The sequence below is a fragment of the Colobus angolensis genome, unplaced genomic scaffold (assembly GCF_000951035.1).
Source record: "Colobus angolensis palliatus isolate OR3802 unplaced genomic scaffold, Cang.pa_1.0 Scaffold288, whole genome shotgun sequence".
NCBI lineage: Eukaryota > Metazoa > Chordata > Mammalia > Primates > Cercopithecidae > Colobus > Colobus angolensis.
In genome coordinates this window covers 613478-628329 of record NW_012116132.1, presented here as the reverse complement: position 1 = coordinate 628329, position 14852 = coordinate 613478, and the positions used below count along the sequence as shown (strand labels likewise).

General features: G+C 49.3%; 1 protein-coding gene across 2 annotated transcripts in view; it reads right to left on the bottom strand.

Annotated features, from left to right (window-relative positions):
- Nucleotides 1-14852, bottom strand: part of EPHX1 (epoxide hydrolase 1, microsomal (xenobiotic)) — a 37911-nt gene that overhangs the window by 17690 nt on the left and 5369 nt on the right. The window contains exons 1-2 of one of the 2 annotated variants that reach the window (XM_011948944.1): nucleotides 4576-4818; nucleotides 1027-1214 (exon numbers count right to left, since the gene is read on the bottom strand). In XM_011948944.1, coding sequence (XP_011804334.1) covers nucleotides 1027-1209 — 183 coding nt within the window. In that variant the 5' untranslated portion in view covers nucleotides 1210-1214; nucleotides 4576-4818. Of the gene's footprint in view, nucleotides 1-1026; nucleotides 1215-4575; nucleotides 4819-14852 lie in introns of those variants that run through there. The other variant, XM_011948943.1, reaches the window with a different exon arrangement.

Sequence of the window (14852 nt, the reverse complement as noted above, 5' to 3'; positions counted from 1 at the left end):
TTTTTGTATTTTTAGTAGAGACGGGGTTTCACCATGTTGGCCAGGCTGGTCTTGAACTCCTGACCTCAGGTGATCCACCCACTCCGGCCTTCTAAAGTGTTGGGATTACGGGCGTGAGCCACCACACCCAGCCGATCCTTATTTATTTTTTAGTCTACTTTTCTTTGTGCACGTTCCTTTTCTCATTCACTGGACTGTATGCTGTTGGACGGAAGGGGCTCTCTCTTCTCCCAAGCACTCACTGGGCCTGCACACAGTAGGTGCTCAAAACCCACCTTTTTGGAAGAAAGGATTGGCAGGTCCATGCCAGGCCTGCCTACCGTCCTGTCCCCCACTTGAGCCTTGCTCCTCCCTGAGGTTGCATTCTCAGGTCACCCCACCTGCCCAGTCACCTCCTTCCTGACTCTATCACTGTGCAGAGGAGGGGCAGTGGCTTCAGGGTTAGACCTGACTTCAAATCCTTCCGCTTGTTAGCTAGGCCGCCTTGAACAAGTTGCTTTATGCCTCTGAGCTTCAGCTTCTGCATCTGCAGGATGGGAACAACAGTCCTCACCCCGCGGGATCACCACAGGGATTGAATGTGACCCAGGAATGGCTGACACACAGCCGGTGCCTAACCAGCAGCATCCCTGCCTTCTCAGTGCTTCCTGGGTCTCTGATGGTGGAAACCTGCTCACTTTCTCCCAAAACCTCACTCCCAAGGCTTCAGGCAGGGCATAGAGGAGGTGATGACGGCTGCTTTCTGTGACCTTTGATGCAGGTAACTGAGTCTGCTGGCACCCCATCTCCTGCCTGAGCACTGCTGGGCCTCGGATAGGGAAAAGAGAAGAGACAAAATGGGAGGGCTGGATATCCCTCTCCAAAGCAACCTGCACCTGCCCAGCAGGGGAAAAGCAGACTACTCCCAAGTAGGACGGACCATTCCCAAGCCCCCATCCCCTCCCGCATCTGGCCTAAGACCCAACCCCTGTCTCCGAGACACCACCCTCTCCACTGCCCAGTCCGGCCTGGCCCAAGGTGCCTTACGTGGATCTCCTCATCTGACGTTTCCACCTTGAAAGGGTGGATGCTCTCGTCCTCCCTGCCTGCGGGCCTCGTGCCTGGGCCCCACCACCCATCTTCAAGTGGCAAAGTTTCCTCTTTGTCCCGGGAGATGAACCAGTAGATGGCAAAGCCCAGCACTGAAGTCAGGAGGATTTCTAGCCACATGGCTCCTGCAAAATGGGGGGATGTCATCAGTAACGGAGCCCGCCCAGCCCAGCCCTGACAGCCCAGAGACTCCGATTCTCAGCAGGCTCTTTTCCTGTTGCACTCCAACCCCGTCCCTGATTTTATTTACATTTGACCATATATATATTATGTGTATAATAATATATTACATATTATAACATATAGTACATATAATATATATGTGATATAATATATGTGATATAACATATTATATATGTTTTATTATATATGTTATATTATTATATATGTTATATTATATATTATATTATAGATTATTATATGTAACATATTATATATTATAATATATACACACTATATACCTACTATATATAGTATATGTAATATATATGAGAGATATAGAAAAATGGAAAAACAACAGACAATGAGACAAAATCACCCACAATCCTATTAAGCTTTGAAAATTGTTCATCATCCTGGAAAAACAGGAACCTAGATTGGCTTCTGCACAGTCCTGGGTAGGGGGTTTTGGGAGCTGCATTTCTGAGGCCTAATTTTTTTTTTTTTTTTGAGATGGAGTCTCGCTCTGTCGCCCAGGATGGAGTGCAGTGAGTGGCACAATCTCGGCTCACTGCAACCTCTGCGTCCCGGGTTCAAGCAATTCTCCTGCCTCAGCCTCCCGAGTAGCTGGGACTAGAGGCACATGCCACCACGCCCAGCTAATTTTTGTATTTTTAGTAGAGATGGGGTTTCACCACGTTGGCCAGGATGGTCTCGATCTCTTGACCTTGTAATTCTCCCGCCTTGGCCTCCCAAAGTGCTGGGATTACAGGCATGAGCCACCGTGCCTGGTGGCCTCATGTTTTTTGCATGTCTGAGAAGGCTTCTGTCCATGCCCTCTGGGCTCCCTCCCCCAGGGGAGAGGAGCACCTTTCCTGAGTGGTGGCCCACAGCCCCTGCTCTGTCCCTCTTATAGAGGGGCTCATCCTCAGGGCAGACAGGGGGTAATGGGGAGGCCCAAGTGCTGGGAGAGTAAGTTCAATTTAGGGTTGGGGGACACTGCTAGGAAGCCCAGCCATGGCCACACATCTTAGCTGTGTGTGTAAGAGTTTTACTGAAACATAATTCATATACCATACAATTTGCCCATTTAAAGTGAACACTCCAATGGTTTTGAGTATATGCAGACATGTGCAACCATACCCACAGTCAACTGTAGAACATTTTCATCAGCACAGAGAAACTCCATACCCTTCAGCTGTCGCTCCTCTACTGCCCCCACAACGTTAGGTCCTAAGCAGCCTCTAATCTACTTTCTGTGTCCGTAGAGTTGCCTATTACATTTCACATCAACTCAGTTGTGTTTTAATCCCCATTTGTCTGACTCCTGTGTCTTTTTTGCTCAGAAAGGGAAGAAACCTTAGTCTCGGCAAAGCACTATCAGGCAGATACCAGCCCAGCATTGTTATCTAGCTCCTCATCTTCCTCGTTCCCAGGCAAGTAACCCACAGACTGTTCTTGTTCAGAGTAACCTGCATGAATATGCAGACCGTCCTTATGCCTGAGTCAGAGGAGGTTCTCTGGACGCAGTGCAGTTAGGACCCAGGCGGAGGAGAAAGCATTGAGTTTTGGCAAGGTCCCTGCAGACCACCCCCCGGCAGCACCCCTGACTCTGTCTTGGAAACCCAAGGCAGGAGGTGGTCCTTGCTGGGAAGCCCACCACTTGTATGCTCCATTGGCTGCTACATGTCAGATGTCTGGGACTCTGCTGGGGGGTTGCAGAGGCCCTGGAGTTTGCTCCAGTCAAGAGCTGCCCCTCTAAACCTAGAATTGGGCCACTGGGGGTCGTTCTAAGAAATACTTGTCCACAGCGGTCCAGAGATAGAGCTCCAAACAAATCCACCCAGGGCGATGGCTCTCATCTTATTCCTGCAGTTCTGTAGGAAATCTAATCAGGAAAATCAGCTTGGCACCCCCCCACCTCCCTGTTTCTATTAGTGATCCCAGTGAACTCCCAGCTTCCCACCCTCAGGCCCTAGAGTCATCCGATTCTTCCCCCACAGCCCATCACCAAGTCCTGATGCCATCAGATTCAGCCCCCTGTGTGCCTTGCCCCCTCCCCTGGACCAGAGCCCTTATCACCCCACATGTGATTATTGAGACACCTTTCAAGAGAGGAAACCCACAATCCCATCTCTCATAGTCACCAGCACACTTCTTAGAACCCACTGCAGCCTTCTTCCTGGGAACCATGCCCAGGTGTCCACCCTTGAACTTCCAATACATCTCCCTCTCTGGATTGTGAAACTCTGAAGTGCCTCAAGGTCTCACTGATCGATGTTTACTCAGTCTACCATGTGCCAGGGAGCAGGCCTTCACTATCCCTGCCAGAGACATGTGGGACACTTTGATGCATGTTCCATCTCCAGCCACGCCAGGCCATTGCTTTTTTTTAATTATTATTTTATTTTTATTTTATTTTATTTTTGAGACAGAGTCTCAAAGAGTGCAGTGATGCGATCTCGGCTCACTGCAACTTCTGCCCCTGGGTTCAAGAGATTCTCGTGCTTCAGACTCCTGAGTAGCTGTGATTACAGGTGCATACACCACCTCCTGCTAATTCTTATATTTTTAGTAGAGACAGAGTTTCACCATGTTGGCCAGGCTGGTCTCAAACTCCTGACCTCAAGTGATCTGCCCACCTCGGCTTCCCAAAGTGCTGGGATTACAGGCACGAGCTGCCATGCCTGGTCCTATGGCTTTCATCTTTCAATCCCAAGCAGCAACAGTGCCTGGGCCCCAAAGACCCTATGTCAGCTGATCAGATGGGCAGCTGGGAGCACACTTCCACAATAAAAACAAGGCAGGGAACAGTTGGAAATGAGTTCCTCTTACTTTAAGGAATTCAGAAAAGAAAAAACATGCATCAGCTTCTTTTACTTCCAGAAAGATGTTATGTCTCTGCCAGGAAATCCTGCCCTTTAAGAAGATGGAGAAATGTCAGCTACAAGCTCCTGTGGTATTGAAAGCAGGACTAGGTGTTACGGACTGGGAGACACATGGGAACGTGTGGGAGGCAGCCAAAGGCAGAGAGCAGAGCTTCCCCCAGCAACAGGAGCAGCTGAAGACACTTCACCGGGCAGGCAGATCCCACCACAATAAACCATAGCTTGGGAAGGCAGAGTTGTGCCCGTCCTGGGTACTGCCTTGACCCCCAGTGCCCAGCACTGGTCATTGGCCCAGCACAGCAAGGCGCTCCACTAATATTTGTGCCAACTGCATATGCACTAGAAGCCAGTAAGACACATTTTGCATGATGTTGTCAAGGAGGCTGTGAGCAGAATGAACAATAAAGAGGGATCACCCTCCCTAGTGAACTCTCCTTACCTGTACTTCAGCACAGGGAGGAGCACCGCTGTCGCTTCCCTCTAGGATATAAATGTGCAACTTTCCCCTTTCTGGGCAGAAAGATCCCAATGCCTTCACCTGTCCACCAGGCTCCACGTTCTCACCCTTGATCACTCCTTGGGAAAGACAGCTATGGAGCTCTGCACCTGGCGATGCTCTAGGCGCCTGTGAGAGAGGCAGGGCAGGCTGCAGGCACTGGCCCCAACTCCCCACGGCCTTTTGACGACTGCACAATCCTGCCAACTCAGCCAATCTCATGTGTGCACGGCGTGGTTATCTCCCCTGGACTTTGCACAGCAAACTGAACCACATTGACCTGAGAGATACAGTGCTGAAATGATAAATGCTCGAGTCCCATCTAAAAGAAGGGAATCTGGGACAAGGGGCATTATGATGGCCCCCACCAGCACTACCAGCGGTATCACCCAGGAAAAGGAGAGCAAAGTGACAGATTCAAAGAGAAATTTAAAAACATGATCTCTTGCATTCTAATTAAGATAACAAGAATATTAGTACTGGCTCAAGGATGGTGCCTTACAGCCACTGATCTCAGATTACAAATAGGCTCTACTGCAGTGTGTTACTTTGCCACCTAGTAACAGCCCTTTATTTAATAGCAGGTATTTAATGAACGAAAGAAAGGTGTTCTTGATTAGCCTGGTGTGACAGCAGGTGTTGACTGTGTGTGGATGGGTTTTCAACCCCACTGCCGCCTTGCATTCCCACGTGAACAGTCCTTCTCCTTGCTGCAGGCAGTGTTCACTTTCACCAGTGCAACCCCAAGGAGCCCACCCTGGGAAGGACGGAGGGGGTCACCATGACTCCATACCCCCCATCTGCTTTGTCGGAGAGCTGGCCAGGCCGAGTGGCGCCCTCTTGACTGAGCCTCAAACCTTTGCTTTCCTCTTCAAATAAAGCCGCAGCCCTGGCGAAGGAGCTCGGAGGCCTGATAGCAGCCTGCTGGGCACTTGGCACTTCCTAGACCCTGGTACATGTAATCCATGGTACATGCAAATCCACCCACTAAAGAGCCACAATTCATCAAACTTGACTTTCCTTTTCACTTATTTAAGGCAAGAATCAGAGTAGGCAAGGGCCTTACCCTAAATCACAGTGCAGTTGTGAGGATTAGAATCTGTGACCACAGAACTCACTCCCGGTCTGTCACTGGGCGTGTTGCACCCCACCTCCCCTTCTTGTTCCCTCTCAGCACCTGTTTGCAGCCTCGAGTCTTCAGGCCAGAAGGGACTCCGAGAGCAGAGACCAGCCACCACTGCTTGGGAACCACGGACGTCTCCCAGGCCTGCATAGCTTTTCTCAAAAATATGTAATAATAAGAAACAACACTCTCCCTGTACTGGTGGGTCAGCCAGTCCTGGGAAGGGCTGCAGGGGGTCTTAGAGTCTGACCAATCAGAGTCCAGGCACCCACTCTCTATCTGCCTGACCCTGCCCACACACCTTGCAGCTCGAGGCAGGGAGAAGTGCAGATGCCCACCGCCCAGGCAGGGAGGGTCTAGGGAGTGCCAGGCACCCAGCAGGCTGCCCTCAGGCCTCCGGGCTCCCTCGCCAGGGCTGCGGCTTTATTTGGAGTAAGGGGAAAGCAAAGGTTTGAGGCTCAGTCAAGAGGGCACCATTCTGCCTGGCCAGATCTCCGACAAAGCAGACAGGGCTGTGGAGCCATGGAGGCTCCCTCCGTCCTCCGCAGGGTGGGCTTCTTGGGGTTGGGCTGGTGAAAGCGAACATCCCCCACAGTGACAAGGACTGTTCACGTGGGAACCCGAGGCGGCAGAGGACCTGGGGTGGGCTGGGGAGGGGGTGGCACTAGCTAGATGACAGAGCCTTCCCCTCCCTCTCATGGCCTCCCTCTCTCACTCAGCGGACGAGCACTCAGAGGACGAGCAGGGCTGCATCACCCCTACATCCACCGGGTAGGCCAGTTGGTAAGTCACTGCCACTGGGCATGGAAGCTGGAGAGGAACTCAGCAGCCTCCAGTCCAAACCCCTGCTCCACAGCCAGGGAAAGAGGGGGCCAAGGAGTGACTGAGTCTGGGGAGGCTTGGTGGCCAACTTGGGTGATGCCATTTAAGGAGCCAGCCTGCGTTTCCCGGAGACTCCCCATCCCATGGCTCCCCCCAAAACAGCAACTCTGACGACCTTTGACTTTAGAAATGAAAATATCTTGGAGGTTACAATGAGAGGGCTTTGGCCCAGTGTGGTAGCTCATGACTGTAATCCCAGCACTTTGCCGAGCCAAGGTGGTGAATCACATGTGGTCAGGAATTCAATATCAGCCTGGGCAACATAACAAGACCTTCATCTTAAAAAAAAAAAAAAAAGTAATACAGGGGTTTCTCGCTTGCTTTCCTCTTTGGGTAGTTCAAATCTCGGCTCCACTATTTATTAGTACTAGTTGAGGGGCTCTGGGCAAGTCATGAAACCTCTCTGAGCTCAGTAGCTGCATCTGTAAAATGGGGATAATAATGTTGAACTACTTATTATCAACGTGTGTGTTCCTTCCTCTTCCCCTAAATCCCTAATTACTGTGGAGAATCTCTGCCTTATAACAGACCCCAGAGGAGCCCCGTTCCTGTTATTTAGCTCACACCCCAAGGTCCCGCTGCAGCTGTGTGCACATAAACAGGCTGAATGTAAGGGAGTGCATGGTGACAGGCACTGTGGTCTGGGAGCATCTGCTCTCCTCTCTGTGTGCCTTGGACGTGATTTGGGAGGATGACCAAAAGCACAAGGCTATGTATATCTTCGGGTATCAGCGTTTTGCAAGATATGTTCCTGGGGTAATCTCCACCCCTCTTTTCCATCTGTTCAGAGAAGGTGCATTCTCAGCATCAAGGGGCAGAATTCTTGTGGCTAGACCTTCACCTTTCCAAGGAGAGCTATATTTATCTCTTCCCTGTGGTCAGCTCCTGCTGATGTAGCAAATATTAGAACTTCTTCAAAACATCAAAGTTTAGGAGACGCCATGAAACACTGAGAAGTAAAGCAACACAAAATGAGAGTGCCTGCTTTATTTTGCTAGCACCTGAAATCAAAGCTTCATTGATCTGTCTCAAAAGTTCCAGAGATATATTTTATCTGATTAGAGTTTTTGTTTTGTAATGCATTTTTCCAGAATACTGACAAGTTACTGGGCTGAGTTTGCACGGCAGAGGGTTGGAGGGGAAGCCTTTCAGAATGAAATCATTTTTTTTTCTCGAAGCCAAGGTACTCTTCCCAACAAAATGGTTCGCTTGCCTAGTAAAGAAAATACAATTTTTGTTGCAAACTAGCATGATTTTTTTTTAAAAAAAGTAAGACTGGAAGATAGAGGTCATTTAGCTACAAGATACTGAGCTCAGAGGGGAACGTGATGAACAATTGGCTCCTACTGTAAGAAATGGGATTGCATATATTTTAATTCCAATTCTACACTGAAGTCAAATATTGGGCGCGCATTTGTGAAACTTGGAAGAAAATCCCAATAAGTTCAAGGTGAAGAAGTTAGATGAGCAGTCAATGGTCTTTACCCTTCAAAGATGTACTAAATGAAACTGTTAGAAAGCAACAAATGATACAAGTAGAGTAACTTGTTAGTTTACTTGTGTTTATCTTTCTGGGTCTGACATATAAAGGACAATTTTAAATACAGGAGAGCAAATAAAGTAGGTGCTTTGTTTTTTGGCAGAGTTAAAATGTAAATCACCTGTAATCCCAGCACTTTGGGAGGCCAACGCAGGCAGATCACTTGAGCCCAGGAGTTTGAGAACAGCCTGGGCAACATGGCAAAACCCTGTCTCTACAAATAATAAAAGAAAATTAGCCTGGCATGGTGGTGCGTGCCTGTGGTACCAGCTGCTCGGGAGGCTGAAGTGGGAGGATTGCTTGAGCCCAGGTGGTTGAGGTGCAGTGAGCTATGATCACTGCACTCCAGCCTGGGAGACAGAGCAAGAACCTGTCTCAAAACAAACAAACAAACAACAAAAAGAACCAAAAAACAAAAAACAGGCTGGGGGTGGTGGCTCACGCCTGTCATCCCAGCATTTTGGGAGGCCAAGGTGGGTGGATCACTTGAGGTCCGGAGTTCGTGACCAGCCTGGCCAACATGGTGAAACCCTGTCTCTACTAAAAACACACAAATTAGCTGGGTGTGGTGGTATGCGCTTGTAGTCCCAGCTACTGGGGAGGCTGAGGCAGGAGAATCGCTTGAACCTGGGTAGCGGAGGTTGCAGTGAGCTGAGATTGCCCCACTGCACTCCAGCCTGGGCAACAGAGCAAGACTCTGTCTCAAAAAAAAAAAAAAAAAAAGGTAGATCAGTTTAATAATTTAATGGAACTTAATATTTCTGTTATACTGGGGTAAAAATAAAAGTTTGCTTTTTAAAAATTTTCTTAAGTGATAGCACTAAGTCAAGTTTTAAAACATACAATTCATTTTAAGATTGATACTTAAAGTTCAAATGAACTTTTTCTGTTATTTGAATGTGGTTCTTAAAGTGCCAAGAAGTTATTTGTTTTTTAAAGTAAATAAGAGATTTGGATTGGTGCCTTGGAAAAGCAAGTAGAAACATGCTTTTGGACCAGAGGTTGGTTCAGCAACACTGAGTAGAACTACAGGCTGGGTACTGTGTAGACACCGGGACTAACACACAACCCTGTAACTGTAGGAGCTCACACTTTAGCAGGGCAGACAAACGGATAACAGATAAACACCCTTCCAGTTAGACACATACTACATGCACACAGATGGAAGAGAAGTGTGCACAAGCAGAAGTGGTTAAGTTTTGCCACAAAGGTTTCACAGAGAAGGGGTCATTGAGCAGGGTTTTTAAGTATGAATAGGAGTTTACCAGGTGAAAAATAATGGTGGAATGGGGATAATCCAGGCAGAGAGAAGAGCATGTGGGATGCAATGGGATGGAAGTGAGGAAGCGCATGGCGTGAATGAAATAACACAAGAGTCTCATAGGGTGTTTTCTGGTAAGAGTTGATGATTCTACACTTCAGAGTGTAGTTATCTCATTTATTACTATACTATCTCTTTTATAAATTGCTATTTCATCATGAGCTGACCAGGAGTTTTAACTTAGAAATTGTGTTTACAATTCAGATTACCCTTCTGTAAATTACATGCTGAAAAGAGTGAGCTAAGAAAACAGGCGGGGCGCAGTGGCTCAAGCCTGTAATCCCAGCACTTTGGGAAGCCGAGACAGGCGGATCATGAGGTCAGGAGATCGAGACCATCCTGGCTAACACGGTGAAACCCTGTCTCTACTAAAAAATACAAAAAAAAAAAAAACTAGCCGGGCGAGGTGGCGGGCGCCTGTAGTCCCAGCTACTCCGGAGGCTGAGGCAGGAGAATAGCATGAACCCGGGAGGCGGAGCTTGCAGTGAGCTGAGATCCGGCCACTGCACTCCAGCCTGGGCAACAGAGCAAGACTCCGTCTCAAAAAAAAAAAAAAGAAAACATACTTGGGGATGGGCGCAGGGGCTCACGCCTGTAATTCCAGCACTTTGGAGGCCAAGGTGGGCAAATCACCTGAGGTCAGGAGTTCAAGACCAGCCTGGCCAACATGGTGAAACTCCGTCTTTACTGAATATACAAAAATTAGCCAGGCGTGGTGGTACATGCCTGTAATCCCAGCTACTCAGGAGGCTGAGGCAGGGAGAATTGCTTGAACTTGGGAGGCGGAGGATGCAGTGAGTTAAGATCATGCCACTGCACTCCAGCCTGAGGAACAGAGCAAGACTCCATCTCGAAAAAAGAAATAATATACTTGGGAATGTGAGGATTATGTGGTTGAGTGAAGAAAGGTGGCCCGGACAGGAGATTACTCAGAACTCAACGGTTCACCGCAGCTGTCCTTGATGAGCTGGTGGCTGTGGCAAACATGCCACCAGATTGGGATGTTGTGGCAGACTGCCAGCAATGTTCTCTCCTTCTTCCTTAGCAAAGGAATTTTAATTTTAGTTGGAGAAGACCAGCCAAACACTTTACATTTCTTGGCCCCCTCACAGCTAAGTATGACAGAGTGATTAAGTACAGACAAAGAGCTATAAATGTATTTGAGCAGAACCACCTGTGGCCCAGATAGTACCTTGTGTCAAAATTTTCTCCAGTGCATCTGAAATCACACTGTGATCCTGTTCCCCTAAACTTTGTCTTCTCTTGGCGTTCCCTCCTGCAGTAACTGACACTACTCCCCTTGCTACTGCCAAGCCAAAAACCTAGGCAATGTCCTTGAAACCCCTCTCCTTCACTCCGCCACAGATATCAGCAAGTTCTGGCAGCTGAACTTCCAAAGTACATCTCAAATCCATCTCCAACCCAGTCCAGGTTCCTGTGGCTCTCCCCTGGACTGCTGCCCCTGCCCAGTCCACTCACATCTGCTCTACCCCTTCCAACACAATGGCCACTCTGCAGCCACAGCAATCTTTTTAAAACAATTTTTTTTTTTTTTGAGACGGAGTCTCTCCCTGTGGCCAGGCTAGAGTGCAGTGGTGCGATCTCGGCTCACTGCAATCTCCACCCTGGTTCAAGTGATTCTCCTGCCTCAACCTCCTGAGTAGCTGGGACTACAGGCGTGTGCCACCATGCCCAGATAATTTTTGTATTTTTAGTAGAGATGGGGTTTCACCATGTTGGCCAGGATGGTCTCAATCTCCTGACCTTGTGATCCACCCGCCTCGGCCTCCCAAAGTGCTGGGATTATAGGCATGAGCCACCGCACAAACCCTTTTTTTTTTTTTTTTTAAAGGAGACAGGTTCTCACTATATTGCCCGGGTTGGTCTTGAACTCCTCCTGCTTTAGCCTCCCAAATAGCTGGATTACAGGCATGAGCCAGGCCAGAGTGATCTTTTGGAAATGCAAATCTGATCATGTATATCCCACCCCCTGCCAAGCCCTTAAAGAGCTTCCCCTTGTCCCTGGGTTAATGTGGCCTTCAAGGCCTGGGTGATCTGACCACTGACCTCTCCCGTAGCCCCTCAGAGTACTACTGGTATCAATAGTATGGAGAAATAGTTTACTTGAAAGCTAAGTGAGAGTTTTAGGGCTGGGCTCTCACACTGCTCCCCTGATCTTTCAGTTTTATGCTCACCATGCTCTGTCCTACTGTGGGGCTTTAGGAAGGCAAATCCCTCTGTCTAAAAGCTATTCCCTGCCCTTCCCACCTCCCTAACTTCTACCCACCTTTCAGATTTCAGACTGACTGTCCCTCTTCTGGGTAGCCTCTCCTGACCTATCCCAGCAAGGCACATCTCTCAGTCCTAGCCTTCGTCATGCTCACAGTTGTTAGGGTGATTATGTGACTGACAGCTGGACAGAAGCTCCTGTAGGCCACGGACCATGTCTGCTTTGGCTCCCATCTGGACTCCCAGTGCCTGGCATTCTAGTAGATGCTTAATTATTTGTTGAATGAATGAATGAATTTAAAAATTCTTTGAATGAGAACATAGAAAATTAATCAGAACTTTTGAACAAGAAGAGCTGGATTCCCCTTGAGGAATAATAAATATAACCTGCTTAGCCTAGTTGGTAGAGACAGACCATAAAATGCAGGAAGAGGGCTGAACAGGTGGCATGAGGCACTATGGAGAAAGCCCCCTGACCCCAAAGAAGACTGGAGAACCAGTATCCTAGGTGCACTACAAATATCAGGGTTTTGGGTCTAAAAAGATGGGGTCAGACTCAGATCTGGCCGCACAAAGTAAAGGGGCAGGTCTACTGCCTGTCCAAAGGCTCCCCTCCCCCAGCCCAGGCAAGCAGTCAGAACCTCACTGTCAGAAAGTGCTCCCTGAATCGCAGTAAAGTGCTAGCTGGCCATGACTCAGCACTTGCCATGTTCCCGGCCTTGGCTAAGTGCACTGCAGGTCAGAATGCCCAAGTGTTTTTCCAGAACAAAGGCCATGAGGTAGACCCAGGCCTGCGACAGTTGGGCAAGCCTGGCTCTGACTGCGTGTTTCCCTAATAGTGACTGAGACTCGCAGCAGCGTGAAAACCCAGTGCTTCTCCTGGGGGAAGTCTGCCACTTTGGGGAGGAAAGCGTGGGGGCAGAGAGGGTAAAGGAAAAACTATGGCCTGACCTGCCCCTCAGATGCCAGGCCAGAGAGGTAGACGGGCTTGGAGGGTCTGCTGCTTCTGCAGGCCTGATCCCAAACCAGCCCCCATCCTGCCCTCCCCAGCACCCCAGCCTCACCATTCCTCCCTGGGGCAAGATAAAGGGAACATCCAGTGGAAAGGGAAAAACAGACGGCTTCCCTCCCATTTCTGGCCTGCCTGCCAAGCGAACACAGGATGGGAGCCTGGGAGCGTTCCTGCTATGAACTCCCTGTCAGCAGCTGCCCAAGCCTCGGGGCTCCCAGGGGCTTCCCAAAAGCCATCCTGAAGCTCCCAGCCTCACTCCCTTGGCTGGCCCAAGAGTGATGGAGGCAAACCCTGGGGGCAACTCCCAGATTCTCCACCCTCAGCCATTGTCCCTGAACCCCAGGGACCCTCAGAGACTCAGGATGGAAGAGGCCAGATGCAGGCCAGTTGGGCTTGTGCACCAGGCCAATGGCCGTGTTTATCTCTGTGCAAGAGGTGGAGCCAAGCCCTGGGAAAACAGCTTACAGCCAGAAACCAAGGGAAAGGAAAAATGTAGTTTACAAACAGGGGGAAAAAGAAAGTGGGGGGAGAGTAAAAGAGCAGTAAAAAGTGTCGGGAGACAGCCTTCTTGGGGGCAGGAGTGCCGTTTTGGGGCTCGAGGGACGGGCACATCACCCTCTGTGTGGAAGGGAATTCCCTCCACCTCGATGCTATCCACACATCTGGAGAGATAGAAAGAAAACAATTTGGGATTGGCACTGGGATGCCAATGTGATTGAGGGAGCCCCGAGCCAGCCCGCGGGCAGTTAGGCCCTCACTGCCTGCTTTGCTGCCTGGCCCTGCTGCCTGCCAGCCATGTAGCCTCAGGTCAGTGGCTCCACTTCTCCAGGCCTCCGTGGCCCCATCTGACGTGGAGGGTCTGGAGAGGGGAAGGGGAAGGCCACGCAGGTGGGCTGGCCAGATCCTGTGCACCTTCAGAGAGGAGATGGCTACTTCCATACTCTTTAAAGGCCACACAAGCTTTAAGTTACAGAACTCAAGAAGACCAAGAGACGCCGCACATGCTGCAGGCCTCGTGAGCTCTTGGCCTGGAGTTTCATTTGAGGTCCCATTCCATCTCACATTCTGCCAATTAAAATTAGAGCTGTTGAGTTTTTCCACTGGTTCTAAATCAGCAGAGAAAAAGTCCAAGCAGAATCCAGTTCACCACCTAAAAGGAAAAAGCATTGCCCTCCATGGAATTTCAGTCCTTGACATTCTCTTTTTTTTATCTTTTAAAATTAAAAAAAAAAAATTGGAATAACTTTTTTTTTTTTTTTTAAATTTTAAAGACAGAGCCTTGCTTTATTGCCCAGGCTGGAGTGCAATGGCTCAATCTCAGCTCACTGCAGCCTCCACCTCCCAGGTTCAAGTAATTCTCATGCCTCAGCCTCCTGAGTAGCTGGGATTACAGGCACCCGCCACCACCATGCCTGGCTGATTTTTGTATTTTTAGTAGAGAAGGGGTTTCACCATGTTGGCCAGGCTGGTCTTGAACACCTGTTCTCAAGCGATCCGCCTGCCTTAGCCTCCCAAGGTGCCCGGATTATAGGCGTGAGCCACTGTGCCAGGCCAGTCCTTGGCATTCTCTATTTGAGTGGAGAGAGGCTCCTATTCCAGGGGATAATAGGAGTAGATCATATAACACACTTACCGGATTTCTCTCCCACCATTAACCACACTCTGCACCTCCCCCTTCTCCCCATCGTGGCTTTTCCTCAACAATGTGCTCCATGATCTGGAAGCTTCCTCGCAGTGTGTAACAGGAGAACACTGAAAGCCGGGCCTCATGGAGGAACCTGAGCCTGCCGTCTCATCTAGCAGAGCAGCAAGAGGACTAGGGGTGCTTCCTGTAGGGCAGCCCAAGGACCAGGGTCCGAGTTCTGGGTTTTGTCATGGTGGGGGTTAGTTTGCTTGTGGCAATGCTTAGGTTGCAAAAAGGAGTTTAAAAGTCCCAAAAGGCTAAAAATATTTACGGTGTTCAATCATAAGTGCTGAAGGCAACTCTGAAATTAAGATGTTCCATCTTAACCAGGTGCCATGGCTCATGCCTGTAATCCCAGTACTTTGGGAGGTTGAGGCAGGTGGATTGCTTGAGTCCAGGAGTTCAAGACCAGCCTGGGCAACATAGTGA